This window comes from Centruroides sculpturatus, unplaced genomic scaffold, assembly GCF_000671375.1.
Source record: "Centruroides sculpturatus isolate CEXI.00-Female unplaced genomic scaffold, Cexi_2.0 scaffold227, whole genome shotgun sequence".
Classification (NCBI taxonomy): Eukaryota; Metazoa; Arthropoda; class Arachnida; order Scorpiones; family Buthidae; genus Centruroides; species Centruroides sculpturatus.
In genome coordinates this window covers 41922-62494 of record NW_019384481.1, presented here as the reverse complement: position 1 = coordinate 62494, position 20573 = coordinate 41922, and the positions used below count along the sequence as shown (strand labels likewise).

The 20573-nt window shown below is 30.6% G+C and overlaps 1 protein-coding gene across 3 annotated transcripts in view; it reads left to right on the top strand.

Annotated features, from left to right (window-relative positions):
• LOC111621440 (sodium/potassium-transporting ATPase subunit alpha-like) overlaps positions 1 to 20573 on the top strand; it is a 101576-nt gene that overhangs the window by 43089 nt on the left and 37914 nt on the right. For all 3 annotated transcript variants that reach the window (XM_023363588.1, XM_023363586.1, XM_023363587.1), the window contains 2 exons: positions 6889 to 6948; positions 16872 to 17075. In XM_023363588.1, coding sequence (XP_023219356.1) covers positions 6889 to 6948; positions 16872 to 17075 — 264 coding nt within the window. The remainder of the gene's footprint in view (positions 1 to 6888; positions 6949 to 16871; positions 17076 to 20573) is intronic.

Sequence of the window (20573 nt, the reverse complement as noted above, 5' to 3'; positions counted from 1 at the left end):
GTTACATTTGAATTTGAGATATTGCTAATGAATTGAACATCTCAGTGGCAACTATGCACAATATTGTTTATGAACTGAGATACAGAAAAAAGTATTTATGATGAGTACCAAGACAACTCATAGAAAGTAACAAAATACTAGGATAGGATTATTTCTTATGCACTTGATGCAGTACTGTAAAGGAGTGCAGTTCCTGCAGGGGATGAAACATGGGTGCATGATGTGACACGGGAGACAAAGCAAGCATCCATGACATGGAAATATGCATTGTCCCCACTTTCCAAGAAATTCAAAACAATTCCATTAGCAAAGAAGGTTACGATAACAGTCTTTTGGGACTACAAAGGCTTTGTTGACTTCCTCACCAAGGGAGAGACATTAAATAGTGTCTGTTATTGTAACATATTTAGGTAGTCGTGGAAGAAAATTTGTTGAAAACAACCTGGGTTGCTATGAACAAACATTGTGTTGCTGCATGACAATGCCAGGTCACACTTGGGAACATTATGCATGGCTTGTTATGGTGCTACCAGTGGGAAGTACTGAACCATCCTCCCTGCAGCCCTGAGCTGTCACCCAGTGATTTTTATCTGTTCATACCATTGAAGAGGCATCTGGAGGCAGATAATTCACAAACAACACAGTGTGGCCGTACGCCTTATTTTGTATATATTTTTATTAGTATTTCCTTCGTTTCTTTTCTTTTTCTTTCTTCCTTTGTCTATCGCCTTCTAGAAACTTCTTCCCTAATCCTTTCCTGGTAAGGTGGTGGTGACCTACTTTCAAAAACAAAGAAGAGGTGGTAGCCTGAGGGCTAAAAGGAGAACCCGAATTCCCTTTTTGGGAGAGACATTGGAGAGTTAAGACGTGTGGAAAGGGCCTCCCGGTTGTTCTGGCATCAGCGAAAGGACAAAGGAGACGATAAGCCTAAGCTAGTGATCGAGAGGAGCTAGAAATATGTCTTGATAGAAAATCTTCAAAAGCTTATTTAGAGAGTCTGGTACAGTTATCCAACCAACAGTTTTTCCAAGATTTCATAATTCAGCCACCACCACCATTTATCCAAGATCGCCGACACTTTGGGTACCCACTCTTTTTTTTTTTATATCTCCAGCTATCCTATTGCCTATCTTTTCTTCCTCCTTTTTAGTGTAAATAGTTTTAAGTATTACTCTTAGTTCCCCTTTATTTTTTTTGTACCGCGGTAAATATTTTTGTCGCGAGATTAAACTTAAATGCCGAAATTGTATATAAAATATCAAATAAGGAGTGTCGGAATTTCTAAAAGAATCCTGTAAAAAAGGAAAATAAACACGGGTGAACAAGGAACATCTATGTGTATTGTTTGCTTATCTTTTAGTTGGAAGTACAATCACCACGTGCATATCTTACAACAGAAGTTATGCAAGCTTCTGTCATGGTTTTAGGCACTTGACACTGATTTCTTCTATGCTAGCATAGAAGTTTTAGTATATTATTGGAGCAAATGTGGAGAAATAATCTATACCTAAGTCATAACTATTATTTATAAATACAGTCGAACCTGTCTATCTTGAATCTCACAAGAATGAAAAAGAAAATTTGAGATAGACAGATTTCTAGATATAAAGTTTTATATGCAGTAAACAATAAGTTTTATTTGGGGTGTGGTATTTTATTAATACAACAGCATATACAGTATATAACTGTATTAGGTAAGAATAAAATGTTTTTGAATTTGTTAGCAGAAATAGTTGATTAATAATATGTGATGTCTGACTTTATTTGACTTGACAGTTTTTTGGGTAATCAATAGCCATGAATGCTTCCTGACATTTAAGGAAAGTTCTCAACATTTCAATGGCCTTTTCCACTTCTTTTGTGGTAATAGCTTTAGGTGAATCTATCTGATCCTCTAGTTCGTCATCATCAGAAACTCTTTTCACATTTTCCATGATCTTCATATCTGTCAATATTCTGCATGTTACCAGGGAATTGTCTATGATCAAAAACTTTTCAAAAGAAATGTCTAGATTAAGTTTATTCTTGATGTTTATCTGTTCTTTCAAATTTACTTTATTGGTTTCTGTCTTTCACCGTATCAATGATGTTATGTTGTTCTTCTTTATTGTTTCATTGCTTAAACCTTGCTTTTAGAAAACTGTTCTTGATTGTCTTTCCTTAATGTTCCTCCAAGCATAGTCTATCATTCTCAAAGCATCCAAAACATTGATAGTGAGAAGGATATTACCATTGTCAATTGTGTCTAGAAGTTTTTGAACCAGTTCTCTTCCCACTTTGAAACTTTGAATGATCCCTTGATCAAGGGGTTGCAGCTTAGATGTGATATCACATCTAAAATCATGTTTTTTAGAGTAGGGCGGTTGGAACAAGTGTTGCAGTTATTGATGAAAAGAATTTTTCCATTTTTAAACCCATTGATTTCTTTCAATCAGTTACTGAAGATTTTACTTGTCATCCAAGCTTTCTGGTTTGCTTTGCATGTTATAGGAAATGATTTTACTTTTGAGAAATATCTGGGCTTTACAGAATGACTAATCATCAGTTGTGAAAGTTTTTCACTTCCAGTTTGATTAACTGCTAAGAGTACAGCCACACATATAGAACTTTACTCTGTTTCCCACCTCGGCACTCTTGTCCCTTGAATATAGCTGTTCTGTTGGGTAAACATTAGAAAAAAGGCTGTGTTGAAGACATCCACTGGCTCTGTAATCTTGAACAAGAGAAGGAAGCTTCTTGATCCACTCTTTGCAAACACTTTGAGGCACAAATGCACTTTTTCTACAGTTTCCTGAAGATGATGATGGGTCTACTTTTAAAGCTCTCAAGCCATCCATTGCTGGCTTTATATTTGCTAAGGTCAAGTCTTTTGGCTTTTAAGGTGAAGTCTTTTCAAAATTCTCAGTTTTCCTTTGTAACATAATTTTGCTAAGGGGAACTCTTTGGTTGCAACAATACAAAAACTATTTTTTTACATATTCTTATGTTTGTGGAAAAGAACATTTTCAATTTTTTTCAATTTCTCTCTATTAAATCGCTGTTCTTTATTATTGTTGAAAGAGTACTTGACAGAATATCAAACTTGATCACAACTTCATTTTTTCTCATGTGAGGATTTTTGTCCAAAAATTAAGATTTTCATTTTTTTTTTTCAATTGAAAGGACTATTAACTTTCTTTTCACACCAACCATTTGATTCTCTTAATTGTCAGAGAACACCCAGACAATTAAAGACCAGTGTAGTCTGAAGAACATAAAGGGTGTGAGAAGTTTCCAGGGAATGGTCAGCATTTTTAGGGACTTCATCCCTAACTTTTTGAAGATTACACTCCCAATGACAGATTTAAGTATAAACGGACGTGAATTTAGATAGCATGAGGCCTATCAGAACAGCTATGATGCATTTAAATCTCTTCTTTTGAAAACTCCCTCCTCACTTACCACATTTTAATATACCCTTCCATCTGCATAAATTTGCTTTTTATTCCTGTGTAGGCATGGTCTTATTTAGCTTAAAAACTATAACTGCATTTCCATTGGTTATTATAGCAAGAAGTTTTATGGTCCTAAATGAGATATTCAACAATCAAGAAGAGAGTGACATTATAAACCTATATGACTGCCATGTGACATTATAAACCTACAATTCTTAACTACAGAATAAATGTACACTCTGACCATAAGTTGTTGCTTTTTTTGAATTGCATGAGATCAATGGAATTGTCTAATAGTGACATCAAGGTTGTATATGTTAAAGACAACAAAACCCTGTTGCCAACTTACTGCCCTGCCTTGTGGAGAGGGACAAGTGAAGGAAACTCTGATGAGGGGTGTTAACATGATAAATGGAGGATTTTGGGAAAATATCTTAGAATTTTAAAGGATTGATACATTTTTGAACCAGATCCTGGAACATAGAACGAGTCAACCCCATTTTGAGAACTTCTGTAGGTAAGAATACAGTATTCAACCAGAATATTAACTTGACAATGGGGTAATAATTCATATCAAGTCAGACTGCTTTGAACTTTGCCAATTACAGATGGTTTGTGTGGGTATTAGTATGGCAAATGAAGTCATCAAAGTTTTCCACAGGACTGAAAAGACTTGTAGCATGATAAACTAAAATGATTACCTTAGGAATATAATCAAACATGTCTGATCATATATTAGAGGTTGTGAGATTTGTCAAAAACAGTCTTTATCAGAGCAAGGTCCCCTTTCAAGAAACTGAAGTTGTTGATCAACAATTCCAATAAATAGCTGTTGACATCATTGGAATGCCAACTATAACTTCCCCATAATAATAGATACATCTTTACAGCAATCAATATTTTTATTTTCCAAAATCATTCCTATCAAGGACCAATCAGCAAAGTTTTGTGCTGATACTATTTTTTTATATCATATGAAGCTATGGGTGACCTGAAATGGTAATTTCTGACTCCTATCATCTAATTTGATGAACTCCTCGTCAAAAATCTGTGTAAATATGTGCAAAATACCATGTATAAAACATAATGCAACCACTTTGTGCTGGCCATGTGCTAATTCAGTATGCAAAAAGTTTAATATGTCATGTAATATAATTGCTGTGTGATGCTGTTGCTTGTATTTTAAACGGCCATAATAAGAATAGTGTCTTATTCATTAGTCCTGGTTTTTTTTTTTTTTTTTGTAATGTTAGTAATGTGACTCATGCTTCCACTGGTGAGTCACTGGAATTCTTGGTCTATGGATTCAACACCTATTATCCCAGTCTTTGCCAACTAATAATGGATAACTTGGAAAAATAGATGGATATTGCAAAGACCTAATGATGAATCTCAAATTAATTAGGGAGTTGGCATAAAAGTCTGGTAGGTGTCAGAATGAAGTACAAGAAAGTTGGTAAACTTAACTGAAATGGAAATTCTTAAACTTTCTACATGTAAAAAATACAAAATGGCATCCAAACAACAATTTTTTTTTCTTAAAATTATAAAAATGAAAACTAATACAAAACATTTTGAAGCCTTCTATACATCTATTTGTAACTGTGGAACTCAATTAAGTCAAGAGGAGTCAATCTTTCTTTATAGGCTCTTCTCCACCTGCATATATGCAAAATGTCTAAAAGTTCTCTGACATTAGATATTTATATAAATTTTTCTTTGTAAAAATAAAAATGTTATAAATTCAAAGTGGAATATATTTTGTATTCATCTTCATTTTTGTAATTTTACAATATATTCTGAATGGATGATTTGTATGACTGTATGACTCCTTTTACTCGCTCATCACCTTTTTGGATTGTGAAGGTGTATGTACAATATATTCCATCCTAGATTTTTTTAAAAGTTTTATTTTTACAAACTTTTTTATTGTATTGCATTGCTTACTCTTTATCAAATAATAATAATAATATTATTATTATTTGATAGATACATATAATAATTATATTATTATTATTATATGTTTTATTAACAATAATTATAAATGCTAAAATAAACTAAAAAAATTAAACAGAAAACAAAATTTAATGTTGATAATAATTAATAATACTAGTTTGAGAGTCAAATCTTATTTGTTGTAGAAAAACTACATATTGTTCAACAAAATCATATGCTAAAGAATTAATGGATTGTGATAATCAGCTATCTAATAAAATGCTGAAATTCTGTTTTGTTCATTCAATTCTTATTATTTAGAATATGCTTCATAAGGATTTATTTTGTTACTGTAAACTTGAATGTTATTTAATGATACCAAGTTTAAACTATATACAAATGCTACTTTAATTAATTAATATAATAGAACTTTATTTTAATTATTCTTCATTTTAGTTTAAAAAAAATGTACCAAATAAAAGAAAATAGTAATGACTTCATCCTTAATTTTGATTTCATTACCAAAATGGCATAAAATAATGTTGTTGTGCATAAACAAGGTGAAACATTGCATAGTTCAGCTAGAACTATTGTTTTAAATGTATAAAATTATTTTAGTCTTCAAAATTTACTTTATAACAATGAAAAGGACAATTTAGATATTAGCATTACAATTATTGAGTCACATGTCTTAATTAGCAATGATTATCATTTGTTCTACTATGCATATGTAGCTAGAACTATTTCTAAGATTATCAGCACAAAACCTTTCTCACTTTCTACTCCTGTTAATACGGCTAGAAATTAGTGAGAAAGGTTTTGTGCTGATAGTCTTGATTATCATTTGATTTAAAAAAATGTTTTCTTCATTTTTTTTGGGAAGCTTTTAAATTCAATACAGTTAAACTTATTTTATCCTATGAGGTTTTGAATTTAGAAATAAACCTTATGATAAAAAAAGTTAAGATGTATTGTTTATTAAAAATTATACATATATAATATTAATTAATGCTAATAGAATAGCAGCCTAGATAATTAATTATAAATATAATTAACTTATACTGAATATTTTTACTTGTAAGTTATAATTATATAGAATATTGTATATAGACAGACATGTCATTTTTAGATGATGATGATAAATTTAGAATCAGTTTTATTGAAGTTTTTAAAGAAGAAGATTATAAGAAATTTTCTGTTACATATGAATAAAAGTAATATTATTGTCTGTTATAAAGAAATGTAAAAAGACTTATTAGAAAACCATGGAGGACTTCTTAGTTTGAAGAATTTATAGAATATTTGAAGGATTTTTAGTTCTGTAATATTGTTTACAGAATTATAAAAATTATTTAGATTTAAATAAGAATAAAAATTATTATTTAGAAGCTAAATAATGATAAATACTAATAGCAAAATATGAAAAAAATTTGATCAGTAATTTTGTAATATTGAAAATAATGCAATGATTTTATTATTTTTAAAAATTATTTTATATTAATATAAAATTGTTTTCTAGGATGAACATAAAATACCTATCCAGGAATTATACTCTCGATTAGGAACAAATCCAGACTCAGTAAGTGATTTTACAATTTATTTCTTAATTTAATCATAACATTTAAATTTTACAGCAATTTTTTAAAATAATTCTTTAAATATAACTTGTTTTCTTCATACTATACCTATTTTAAACAAATATCTAACTGTTAAAATATTTTCATTGATGTAAATAAAGTAGAACATTATTGCATTAAGAATTAATAATATCAATACAATTGTCTATTAGCATTACAGAAAATATTTATTTAAGTGAGTACTTTTTCATTTTATTTAAGTGAGTGATTGTATTTGAAGTGAGTACTTTCAGCAGTTTATAACTGTTCTGTGGGGAAGTACTCGATCTTTAGAGTATTCCCCGTTTAGGAAAAAACAGAAAGAAACTTTGAAGAAATAAATCACACACTCTATGACTCTAATGTAAGGAATTTAAAGTATTAACTTATTTTAGTCCTTCTGATCACTTCTTTATCCTTTTGCTATAACAGGTACTAAAACATAGGAAACTACACACAAAAATAAAATAAAATTATGACTCTCTCGTCTACATGTCTTCACTCCTTTTGCTTTCTTCCAAAAAGTCCTGCTTTCTTCGTTGAGCATACTCTCTCCCTCCTTGATCTGGATTTTTCGATTGTCATCGAGAATGCCCATTCCTTCTTTACTCTGTGGCTCACCCAAGGGGCTGGTTATGAGCTGGTTACACAACAGAACACGTGGTCTTCAGACAATATTATCATACACAGAGAACAGAATACTACTTTTTGAAAAATGGAACACAAACAATAAAGAACATTTTTCAAAATTGTTCCTCATGCAAAAGTGGAAGGTTTCGGATAGGATTTGAATCCCTCACCAAATGCATTTAAAAATATTTTAATAATGAGAAAAAAATGTGTAAAATAGTCAAATATTGACAAAATGGGAAAAAAAATACTTTTTCTACCAAAAACAAATAAAAGAAATAATTGTTTTATAGTCATTAAAATTCTTGATGTTGGAAAGGAAAACAATATAGTTTAAGATACAGTAGAACCTCGATTATTCGGACTAATTGGGGATGAAGGTAGTCCGGATAAGGAAAAATTTGGATAATCAAAACAAATACTTTAATTTGTCTTTTAATGATAATACAACACATTTTCTTTTTGACGACATATCGGTAATATTAAAAATAAATACTGTATTTAAATCGTGATCAAATATTTAAGAAACAAACATTCATATTGAATTTGGACTACTACTGACCAGCGCTAACAGACTACCTATTGTTTAAAAGGTCCTCTGGTGGTGCAAGAAGATGGATTTTATAAAATAAAAAGCAGTTAAAACCTCATTTTTATGAATAAAAATTTGACAAACTATTTATCGTTTTATGATGAGTAAAATTTTTTCGTCGCGTTTGCGGCTTTTAAGTAATGCATAAACCTTCGAGGCGCGAGGCATAGATGGTGGCCCATGTCGCCCATGCCTTACGCTGCCCTTGGTCATAGAAATGATGTAATTTGAATATAAATTATTTATAAATACGTATGTCAAGTTATATTTTTATTACAACGTAAAATATATTTAAGAGTTTACAACCACTGTGCTGGGTGAGAAGTTGTTGAAACAAAAAAAGTTATGCATTCCATCACGTACATAAACAGTGTCATAGTTCACCAAGTGCATATCAGCAAATTCGTAAAATTTTTGTTTATTTTGAACAATCCGGATAATCGAAAATCTGGATAATCGAGGTTCTACTATATTAGCAAAAGTCTCAAAGTTTAATCAACATCATTTGGTTGGTGTTGAGATGAAGTGTAAGGTTGAATAATGGAAATAGATCTTTCTCATGCCTGATCTGGTTGTGCAGTTTTACTTAGATACATAGATGGACCAATTAGGGAAAGATAGGAAACTATTAGAATTAATCAAATCAATTAATTTGGGAATAAAACTCTTTATAAACCCAAATTTCAAGAGAGTTTATTCTCCTGTGCTCATTCTGTTTGTCCTCTGTGTTGACATCCCTTTTGTCTTTGACTTCATCTTCATTCTGCTGTTACTTATGTCTGACTTCTGATCATTCTCTACTCATCCCACATCCAGAATTGGCTAACAAACTGTCCTGGGCCCACCTAATTGCCAACAGACAGATATTGGAACCGATAACAATGAATTACATACTGATCTTTTTTTCCTTGAGTACATAATCATCATGAAGAAGTTCTCAACAAAATTAGTGTAAACATTACATGTTTTAAATAAATCGGTTAATTTTGTAAAGGTAACTCATCTCAGTATTGTCCATTACTCCCACATTATTCATCTTGACATGATTTCAATTAAACATCCCCTTTTTCTCTCATTAACATCTCACTCAAGCATGGTACAGTACATATTTGAAATATATAAAATTATAGAATTTCAGATGATTAGGATACAAAATGAAATAAATCCAATAAAAATTATGCTGAACTAAAAATACAAAAGTAACATAAAACTATCTATCTACCTTCTCAGCAATACTAGCTATTTAATAATAAACCACACACACCTGATTTGTATTTTCCGAGTTATTTTCTTTGTGCAAACGTTTTTGGCCAATTTGTATAGGCCATCTTCAGGCTTTAACGTTGTTCGTTTATCAAACGAACAACGAACAAAGAAAATAACTCGGCAAATACAAATCAGGTGTGTGTGGTTTATTATTAAATAACATAAAACATAGAAACTCTATTAATGAAATGAGATGCTTTTTATTGTGAGATACACAACTTAAGATTTTAGAAGCTTAAATAGCACAATCCACAACTCTAGGATGTCAAGTTTGGAGGAGTTATATGGTGACTTTGATGCAATGAAAAGAGACTCCCAGATAAATAGTGTTCTTCAGTCCCTACAATGTCTTAGGAGCAAGGTTTGCAACCAAAATGGATCAAATTTACTTACTATTACTTGTTTTATCCAGCTTTGTTTTATATATATATATATATATATTATACACCACATCCTCATGATGCTCCACAAGACGCAGCACATTCTGGCAGTCACCCCAATATACAAAAGCTTTAACTGAGTTAATGAATTTTGTAAGAAAACAGCCAGCATAAACTCCAGATTTTTCAAGAGGTGGGACATTGTCTATGTCATTGGAAAAGATCTTGCACAACGTAAGCTGGGGAGCTAGTGGCATTATATAACCATATTGAAAACCCAGCAAAGACAAAATGAGGGCTGACCCAGATACAGAATGGGTATCACAAAAACCAACACTCCTTAAAGTACAAGGTGGATTATGAAAACAACATACATTTGACCTGGTTGACAAGATGGATAAAATTGGTTGGAGAGTAACCCCCTGCAAACTGCTAATTTAACAAGGGAAAGTATCTTGTCCACAAGCAATAGAGTGAAAAGATATAAGAAGGCTCTGTGTATGAATGCTGTAATGGCTGAATTTTTGTATTGGAAGTTGGAAGTCATGGAAGGGATGATATAAGGTGGTGTATTGAATTTATGAAACCCAGTAAAGAAAAGCCCACTAGGAAATCTGTACACAAACATATCCAAAAAAGCAATCTTTGCATTTTTCTCCTCCTCTTGTAAAATGTAACAGTCAGAAAAATGCTGGACAACAACTGAATAAAGCATAGTAATTTTTCATCAGAGTTCTCTCATGCCAGAAGTACATCATTGACAAACTGCAAATAGAGAAGAGGATACTTTAGGATAAGTGAAGATGTAAAAATTCCAAACTATAGAGTCCTTGTGACTGATTCAGCCAATATAGCTGTGAGTGGTGAGTTGATAGGCTGATTGTAAATAAATATTACTATCAAAATAAAAAGGATTGCTTTTTGTAATTAGTAAGAGCACTTCCTGTAAGTCTAGTACCTGTGGTATGGAAAATCATTTTCAAGGCATTTGTAAGCATGACTGCTTCAAAGTGATGCACTGAACAGGGAGACCACATCAATTTTGAAAAGAAGTATGATCTCAGAAGTATAGCCTCAATAACTTTACTTATAAGAGACTGCCTCAAGAGTTGAACAAGTATAGTGATTTTTCTAGTAAGCACTTTTTCTAAGAAATATGTTGGATGGGTGCACTTATTCACCAAGGAACACAAAGGTGGGACAGATTTATGCACTTTTCACTTCAAAAAATAGTCTGGGACATGCCATGTAGGCTAATTGATCAAGCAGCCCAGATGATGCTGATGCATCTCCTAGCACAGCAGTAACTTGCCCTTAAAATTGAAGGGGTTGGATCGTCTTTTACTAATACTGATCCAGACTGGAACAAGCACTTATTAGCTCTACACAGGAAATCCCAAACTTCTTGTCCTTAATAAAACAATATCAATAATATCCAGAAATTTACTAAATAATAATAAAAATAAACATTTTTAACGATTTTTTAAATCATCATCAGATTAAAATAGCAGTAAAATATACATATGAAAATTCAAATGTCACTTGAAACAAAATAGAATTATTTCATTGGTGGAAGGCACAAACATCAACAATGACATAACCAACTATTTTTTTAAAAATAAGATTTGAAATTATAGGTGTACTTCAAAGATGGACCTCCATGCTTTAGAAAATGTCTTGGCATTCTTGTAATTTATTGCAGTGTTTAAAAAAATAGCTTTGTAAATTTTGAGTTTCTCCAGATGTTTCAGATTGGTTTGGTTCCTAATTGGTTGTATTAGACTTGCTTTATTAAAAAATATTTATACATCATTTTCAGTTGTAAATGTTGCTAATGCTGTGGTCGGCAGCCCTTTTGGATAGAATAATGGTGCTCCTTGATATGCATATTAAGAGATCAAGCCATTTCTCTGATTTAAACCAATTTCTTATTAAATCTGTTGTCTATAACAAGAGGAATTTTCTGTTAATAGGATCTTTGGCATTTTGTAATAAAGAGAACACAGCTGGGTTTCTCTTGTAGGAGATGGTAAGTTGGTTTGTTTGTAAACCTTTGAATGCTGTTGGTTATACCTGATGACTCTATGGGTTTTAGATACCAGGCTGCCCATTAAGACACCCCTGCTTTGCAAGTAAGTTGGAAGAGATGTTTGGCAGTTCCAAGGATGGCAATCTTCCTGTACATAATTTTTTCCTAGAAATTTTTTTTTTGTACAATTTGGCCAGCATAGCCATGAGTAATGATAGCTATTTCCTTCATTGTGTTCTTTTATGTTTTGGTTTGTTATAACAAGACCAAAACATGAAAAAACTGGAAAAGACCAGTTGTCTTTTCCTGACAACTGGTACTTTTATAGCTTGTTTTCTATTAACTTACTATATTTTTTGACACAGTACACACAGTACTTTCATATACTTTATTTATTCAATTTCTTAAGAAAAATTATAGAGATTTTAGTGTAGTGTTTTATGAATACTGTATAAAAAAAGGCCCTGTTTATCTCTCCACCCTTGGATGTTTAAACACCAAAATTTAATAGCATCAATCCCCTAAGAAACAAACCTCCCTGCAAAATTTCAGAATTTTCAACAGAAAGCACAGGAGTTATTAAGCTTCAAAGAGGGTTAACAAACACACACTAACATCCATACAAACAGAAAAAACCCCAAATTTTTTTGCATTTCTTGATGTTTCAAGCTTCCCTGAGGCTAAAAATGGAAAAATCTGGGGTGGTCCTTTTTTGATAAATCATCATAATTTCCCTCTGTTATATATAACAGCCAGGAAAGTAAAAACATGTTGTGAACAGTTGTAAAATTTTTAAATCAAAGTTTTCTTTTAGTTTCAGAAATGTTAAATTTATTTTTTAATTGCTTTATAAATCTTAAACATTCGGGTTGATTATTAGATTAAATGAAAGGTGTAATTTTTATTAAGAAAGATTTACATTAAACTTTATATAAATCTGCTCAAAAGACAAAAATAGTAATTGTAAATGCTTTGTATTAATTTTAAAGTACACCTAAAGCAGTTTATATAGTTCATATTCTTGTAGTCATTAAGTTTGAATTTTCAACTTGCAGATATTTAACTTTATTTTGTAATTGCTTAAAAATAATGACTACAAGATATAATAATAGATATAATCAATAAGTTTTATTGTAAAATTTATTTAATAACATAAAATATATTTATATTGATAATACTTTTAATAAAATGTAAAAAGTAAATGTGTAAATCCATTGTTTAAATGCAACAAAAAATTAGAATGTAGCAAAACAAAAACTTTTTTGAGTTCTTTAAAATTCATTATAGAATATTAATTAGTATATCAATAATTTTAAACATTATAAAATATAAAATTAAAATTCCATATAACACAATAATTTAATTATGTTTAAATAAAATAAATATTAAAAATTCTCAATTTCATGCATTTCCCGCATATTAATAAAAATTACCAGTACATAGGTAATTTTCATTATCTCTTGCATTTAAGCAATTAATTGAGATTATTTATTTATGAATTTTATACATTTTAGTATACTTTGTCTATCAAGAATTCATGTGAGATTTATAAACACAAAACTTTTATTAATTGCTGACATGGCTAGAGATAATTAAAGTTTATTCATATCCTAGAAATTTAAACTAAAACATGGAAATGAATGTAATTGTAAATATAATATTCAGTTGTCATTTATATGACATACTAGCTGTTACCCGTGGCTTTGCCCACGAGGATTTTGCAAGCAAACCCTATTTATATTCAGTATTTCAACAACCATAGTAATTGTTATATAACACCTACCGCTGAGAATGATGAGAATTGCCGAGAATCAAACGAACTATTTTTAATTTGATCAATTTTCTGGAATGTTTACAATCGTTCTATAATCGAACCAATATGCAGTTGTGGCTGTCCGCCATTTTGTATATACCTAGTTAGAATATTTAGATTTAAGATTCTTTGTTCTTTTCCTTCTTTCTTCTTCTGCTAATGACCATTTCCGGTCACCCGATCAGGAGCGGGAACTTCGTGGGTCCTGATTGGTGGCTTACCGAGGTGAACAGGGTGCGGCCCTGCCCGTGGGGTGAGAAGGACACTTTTTGCCTGGACGACGAGGAGAGAGGGTTAAGAAAATCTCGTCGAGACACTAAGTCAGACCCAAGACAAAGAACCAGCCCCATGTGCGAGGTTTAGCGCAGTCCAGAGAGAAGAGAAGAGGACTAGCGACTTAATTGGTGAAAGATAATAGTCTAAGAAAAATAAGTGCCAAGATTTATACCAGGAATGTTGAATATACCAAAGTCGGCCGAGAAAACCCCCGCAATATTCGGAAACCACCATCAGGACCTCCTGAGCTAACTACCGGTAGACCTTTTCTGTCTTTCCTTCCCTTTCCTCTTATTAGTTTAATATTAGATTAAGTTAGATATAAGTTAATTATAAGTTAGTGAGTAGACCATATATTGTGATCATTAAATTTTGTAAGATTTTGGACGAGAGTGGAGACCTGTTGTATATTCGTGTTTGTCTCTGACGGGCATCTCTGTAGAACCTGTTAATCCCTATTATAATAAATTATTGTTTAATTTATATTCGTTGGAACGATTTGTCTCGTACATCCGTAACCTTCACACAGTAACAAATTTGAATTTAAAACGGTTCAAATATTTTAAAAATCAAAATAGATAAAAATATATATAACAATGTCTGAAATATTATCAATTTAATACACCTAAGTACTCAATGAAGACTAAACGTAGTTGAAAACAAAAAATCGCATTTAAAGTAGTACAGTAGAAGCTGTTTTTCCAGATAAGCTTTAATGCTGTCCCTCTCCCCGTGGGAGAATTTCGAAAAATCCCTTCTTAGTGTGGTTTCCCATAGTGTACCCTATTTTCTGGAACATTTACAATCATTCTATAATCAAACCAATATGCAATAAAAAATTCAAATTTAAAACGGTTCGAACATTTGGTTAAAAAATCGAAATATATGAAAATATTTATAACAATGTCTGAAATGTTATCAATTTAATACATCTAAGTACTCAATGAAAATTAAACGCAGATAAAAACAAAAAATTGCATCTAAAATAGTACAGTAGAAGCTGTTCTTCCTGTTAAGCATTAATCATCTCCCTTGCCCCCTGTGGAAGAATTTCAAAAAATCTCTTCTTAGTGTGCATTTCCATGGCATTTTCTACTAAAATGCAGATAAAAACAAAATATTGCATCTAAAATAGTACAGTAGAAGCCGTTCTTTCGGTTAAGACTTAATCCTCTCTCTCTCCCTTCTGCCCAGGAATTTCTAAAAATCCCTTCTTAGTGCGCATTTTCATGACGTACCCTAACTGTGTACCAAATTTCACCTCTTTAGGGTTCAGTGGTTTGCTCTGGGTGATGATGAATCAGTCATTCAGTCAGGACAAGTAATCTATATATATAAAATTGCTTGTCCTGACTGACTGACTGACTGAATGACTCACTGATTTATCATCGCCCAGAGCAAACCGCTGGACCTAGAGAGGTGAAATTTGGTACACAGTTAGGGTACGTCATGAAAACGCACACTAAGAAGGGATTTTTCAAAATTTCCAAGTGGGGGAGAGGGAGAGCATTAAGGGTTAACCGGAAGAACGGCTTCTACTGTACTATTTTAGATGCAATTTTTTGTTTTTATCTGCGTTTTAGTAGGGTACGCCATGGCAATGCACAATAAGAAGGGATTTTTAGAAATTTCCTTGCGGGGGTGAGGGAGAGCATTAAGGCTTAACCGGAAGAACATCTTCTACTGTACTATTTTAGATGCGATTTTTTGTTTTCAACTACGTTTAGTCTTCATTGAGTACTTAGGTGTATTAAATTGATAACATTTCAGACACTGTTATAAATATTTTTATCTATTTTGATTTTAAAAATGTTCGAACCGTTTTAAATTCGAATTTGTTATTGCATATTGGTTCGATTATAGAAAGATTGTAAATGTTCCAGAAAATTGATCAAATTGAAAATAGTTTGTTTGATTCTCGGCAATTCTCTTCAGCGGTAGGTGTTATATAACAATTACTATGGTTATTGAAATATTGAATGTAAATGGGGTTTGCTTGCAAAACCTCCGCGGACAAAGTTGCGGGTAACAGCTAGTTTTATATATTTAGATAAATTTTTTGTTCTAAAATGTTTAAACTTATTGAATTAATGATTTCTTTTTAATTTCAATTTCAAGCTGATATGCTTATAAAATAAGCTAAAAGTATTGAATTCTATAAATATTTTGTTTTTTCTGTTTAATTATTGAGTTTATTTTCTAATTTATTATAATGAGATTTCTTCTATAAGGTGTTAAAAAAAGCATTCAGTATTTATATGGCAGATAGTACACACTATACTGAGTAAAAAATTAAACATAGGTAAAAAAACTCACCTGTTTCATATTAACAATTTTGTATTAGCGTCATGATTGACAATGGCTTGACATCTTCTTACAGAGTTGTGAACTTTCTCAAAAAGTTGTTTCAGTCTTTGTCAGATTATTTATCTCAGAAATGGTTTGAGTTTTAACTAAGGTTTACTAACTATGTTTACTAAGATTTTTTAAAGAGTTTGTGTGTTATCAGTATGGTTACCATATAAATGATGAATGATTTTTTTGACACCCTGAATATTGGCTACATTGTAAAAAATATCAAATGGCTACAGTTACTATTGATTTTGTTAAAAATTTGCTATTAGGCTCTATATTTTATTTTTGGAGCTTTCTATTCTATTAAATATTATATTTTGTGTTCTATTATACTATGTAAACATTATTATCTTTTATATATAATTAAGATATATCATGTAATAATTTTTTGGTTGACAAAGCATTATTTAATTCAAGAATGCATTTTTATATATCAAAATATTTTTCTTACGTTTTTGTTATCACTAAAATTTATTATAAAATATAACTAATTTTTTAGTTGTTTTATATTTAAATAATTAAAACTAAATTATATTTTCTTTTAGGGCTTAACACAACAAGAAGCTAAACATATTTTGGAAAGAGATGGACCAAATGCACTCTCACCCCCTAAGAAAACACCAGAATGGGTGAAATTTTGCAAAAATCTTTTTGGGGGATTTGCACTTTTATTATGGATAGGTGCTATTCTTTGTTTTGTTGCATATTCTATTCAGGCAGCTTCATCTGATGAACCTCCTGATGATAATGTAAGTACTATTTATTCATTTCTAAAATTTGCAATATTAAAATAGTAACATTTGAAAATATTGCAAAATTTACTTTACAATATTTTCGAATAACTTCATAATTCCATAAATTTCGAATATAAAAATCAAAATTTTTCTATATATAGTTCTTCATTGAATATGGAAAATACAGAATTATTCATAAGTCTGTGAAACATACTAAATATTAATTATCTGTAAACTATGCAACAGATATTATTTCTTAGTACATTTGAATAAAGGTAAATTCTCAAAGCTTTTTGTATACCTCACAAATGCTCAATGTGTCTGTCTTTGCAGATAAGGCAGACATCTAGACAATACTCCATTTCATCTAGTGTTGCCACCTTTTCAAAATTGCTGACCCGGACAGCAAGTCAGGTTTGTTTGAACAGAAGTTCCTGACACAATGTCATTTTACAATGCAAAGAATAATGTGCATGCTGGTTCTAAACCAGTTACAGTTAGGGACTAGGAACTTGCATAGGAGTAATGTGAGTAACCTAAATTAAGAAAGAACAGGTACAGATAACTTAGCTTTATTTGAGATGTGTACGATCGTACATTTGTTGTACATAAAAAAAAAAAGGTTGACAGGTTGCGTGCCACACATCGGCATAAACAGACTAACATGGCAGAATTGCAGATGAGTTTCAGTGAGTGTGAGTTCTTTTGCTGTTAAAATAGTGTAAATTTATAAAAATATTTTCAAAAAGATTGTAAGAACTTTTTTTCATTATAATTTCACAATTTCTACAAAATTCCTGGACAAAACTAATAGTTCACCTGGACAGTGAGTCAATTCCCAGGTTTTCACCCAGACAGTCTGGGAATTTCACTCCCAGATTTCATCCTATGTGCATGTGAGCCTGACATGGTTGATAAGTATCATAGTTGCAGCAATATCAGTGCAGAGTTCTTTGAGATTAATGGGAAGTGAAAGCACAAAGACAGTATCCTTCATATATCCAGTAGGAAAAGTTTCATAGGCTTAAATCTGGTGACTGAGATGGCCACTACATTCAGGTCCTCATGATAAAGTAATAAATCTTATTTTAGAGACCTGTGCTTGTTATCCAATGTTGTGGCAAATTATCATTGAGTTATATTGCACTTCTTGGTGATAATGACCCTGACAGCTGTTTTGCTGATAAATATAGTCATGCCACCATCTCTGATGGTGTTCTCTGAGAGTTTGTTGTTCTTTCTGTATATGAATGATGTGTAAGTTCTTTCTGTGTATGAGTTATCATTACCTCTTGCATAGTTTATGAGTGGAAAATTTTTAAAATGTTTCACAGACTTATGAATAACCCCTCTGTTACACTCACTATGTACCCTCATTACACTCATGTTCTGTTTAAAGCAGCCTCACTTATGCTGTTTTGCTATTGTAATCTATGGTAACTTTCATATCTTGTGATTCATTTGATAAATTCATTCAGTCAGTTTTGATAATTTGTTTGGAGTGTTTCTATTTGGTTAACTTTGTGTATTTTGTCATATATTTTTAGTATTTCAGATTTTTGCATTACTATGTCTTTCTGAAACTTAATTTAGTGCTTATCACACATGGTATCTTTGTTATTTTATTATTTATTTAACATTAATTCATAAATTATATTACTTAACATATTAAAACCCTTATCCATTAAATTTTATTTTAGCCAAACACCCTCTTCAGTTGACTTCTTTATATGACATATTTCTTACAGATGATGATAATATTCGTGACATACTGAGAGGCATTACTTTTCTAATTCTTTAATTTAAAAAACTAATATTATAATTGTAATAATTAAATTAATTAAAATATTAAAATGTTTTATTTCTATCAAAATCCATATTACAACTCCTTATCACATTGCAGATTTTAACTTTCATTGTAGTCTTCATCAGTATACATTTTCCTTTTTATAGTATACATCAGTATACATACAGTTCACCTTTTAACATTTCTTATTTTATAATCTTTTTATCTCATTTCTTCCATCTTATATTTTAACATTATATTTAAATGATGATCTCTCTTTTCTACATTAATAGGTAACCAAATTATAATAATTTGGTTACCTATTAATACAATTATTTTATATTAACTTACAAGTCATTTATTTTATAAATTATCTCAATATCTTGTACTTACAATATCATTGTTTCTTTACATTAATCTTACATTAATAATATAATTGTGTTTATTACATTATTATCTATACCATTGCATTTTTACTTATACACTTTTTTCACACTTTCATTGTTATTGCCATTCTTCCTTTTATATTCACATGACAGTACCACTTATCATCTAACTGTATATCATCATTATCATTTATCTTTCTTCATTTAGCTATTATAATACAGGGGTGGGCAAGCAAAAGTTCAGTGGGAGCCGAAATGTAGGTTTTGCAAAATGCATTGGAGCCTCAGTTCTGTACNCTAAAATGTTTAAACTTATTGAATTAATGATTTCTTTTTAATTTCAATTTCAAGCTGATATGCTTATAAAATAAGCTAAAAGTATTGAATTCTATAAATATTTTGTTTTTTCTGTTTAATTATTGAGTTTATTTTCTAATTTATTATAATGAGATTTCTTCTATAAGGTGTTAAAAAAAGCATTCAGTATTTATATGGCAGATAGTACACACTATACTGAGTAAAAAATTAAACATAGGTAAAAAAACTCACCTGTTTCATATTAACAATTTTGTATTAGCGTCATGATTGACAATGGCTTGACATCTTCTTACAGAGTTGTGAACTTTCTCAAAAAGTTGTTTCAGTCTTTGTCAGATTATTTATCTCAGAAATGGTTTGAGTTTTAACTAAGGTTTACTAACTATGTTTACTAAGATTTTTTAAAGAGTTTGTGTGTTATCAGTATGGTTACCATATAAATGATGAATGATTTTTTTGACACCCTGAATATTGGCTACATTGTAAAAAATATCAAATGGCTACAGTTACTATTGATTTTGTTAAAAATTTGCTATTAGGCTCTATATTTTATTTTTGGAGCTTTCTATTCTATTAAATATTATATTTTGTGTTCTATTATACTATGTAAACATTATTATCTTTTATATATAATTAAGATATATCATGTAATAATTTTTTGGTTGACAAAGCATTATTTAATTCAAGAATGCATTTTTATATATCAAAATATTTTTCTTACGTTTTTGTTATCACTAAAATTTATTATAAAATATAACTAATTTTTTAGTTGTTTTATATTTAAATAATTAAAACTAAATTATATTTTCTTTTAGGGCTTAACACAACAAGAAGCTAAACATATTTTGGAAAGAGATGGACCAAATGCACTCTCACCCCCTAAGAAAACACCAGAATGGGTGAAATTTTGCAAAAATCTTTTTGGGGGATTTGCACTTTTATTATGGATAGGTGCTATTCTTTGTTTTGTTGCATATTCTATTCAGGCAGCTTCATCTGATGAACCTCCTGATGATAATGTAA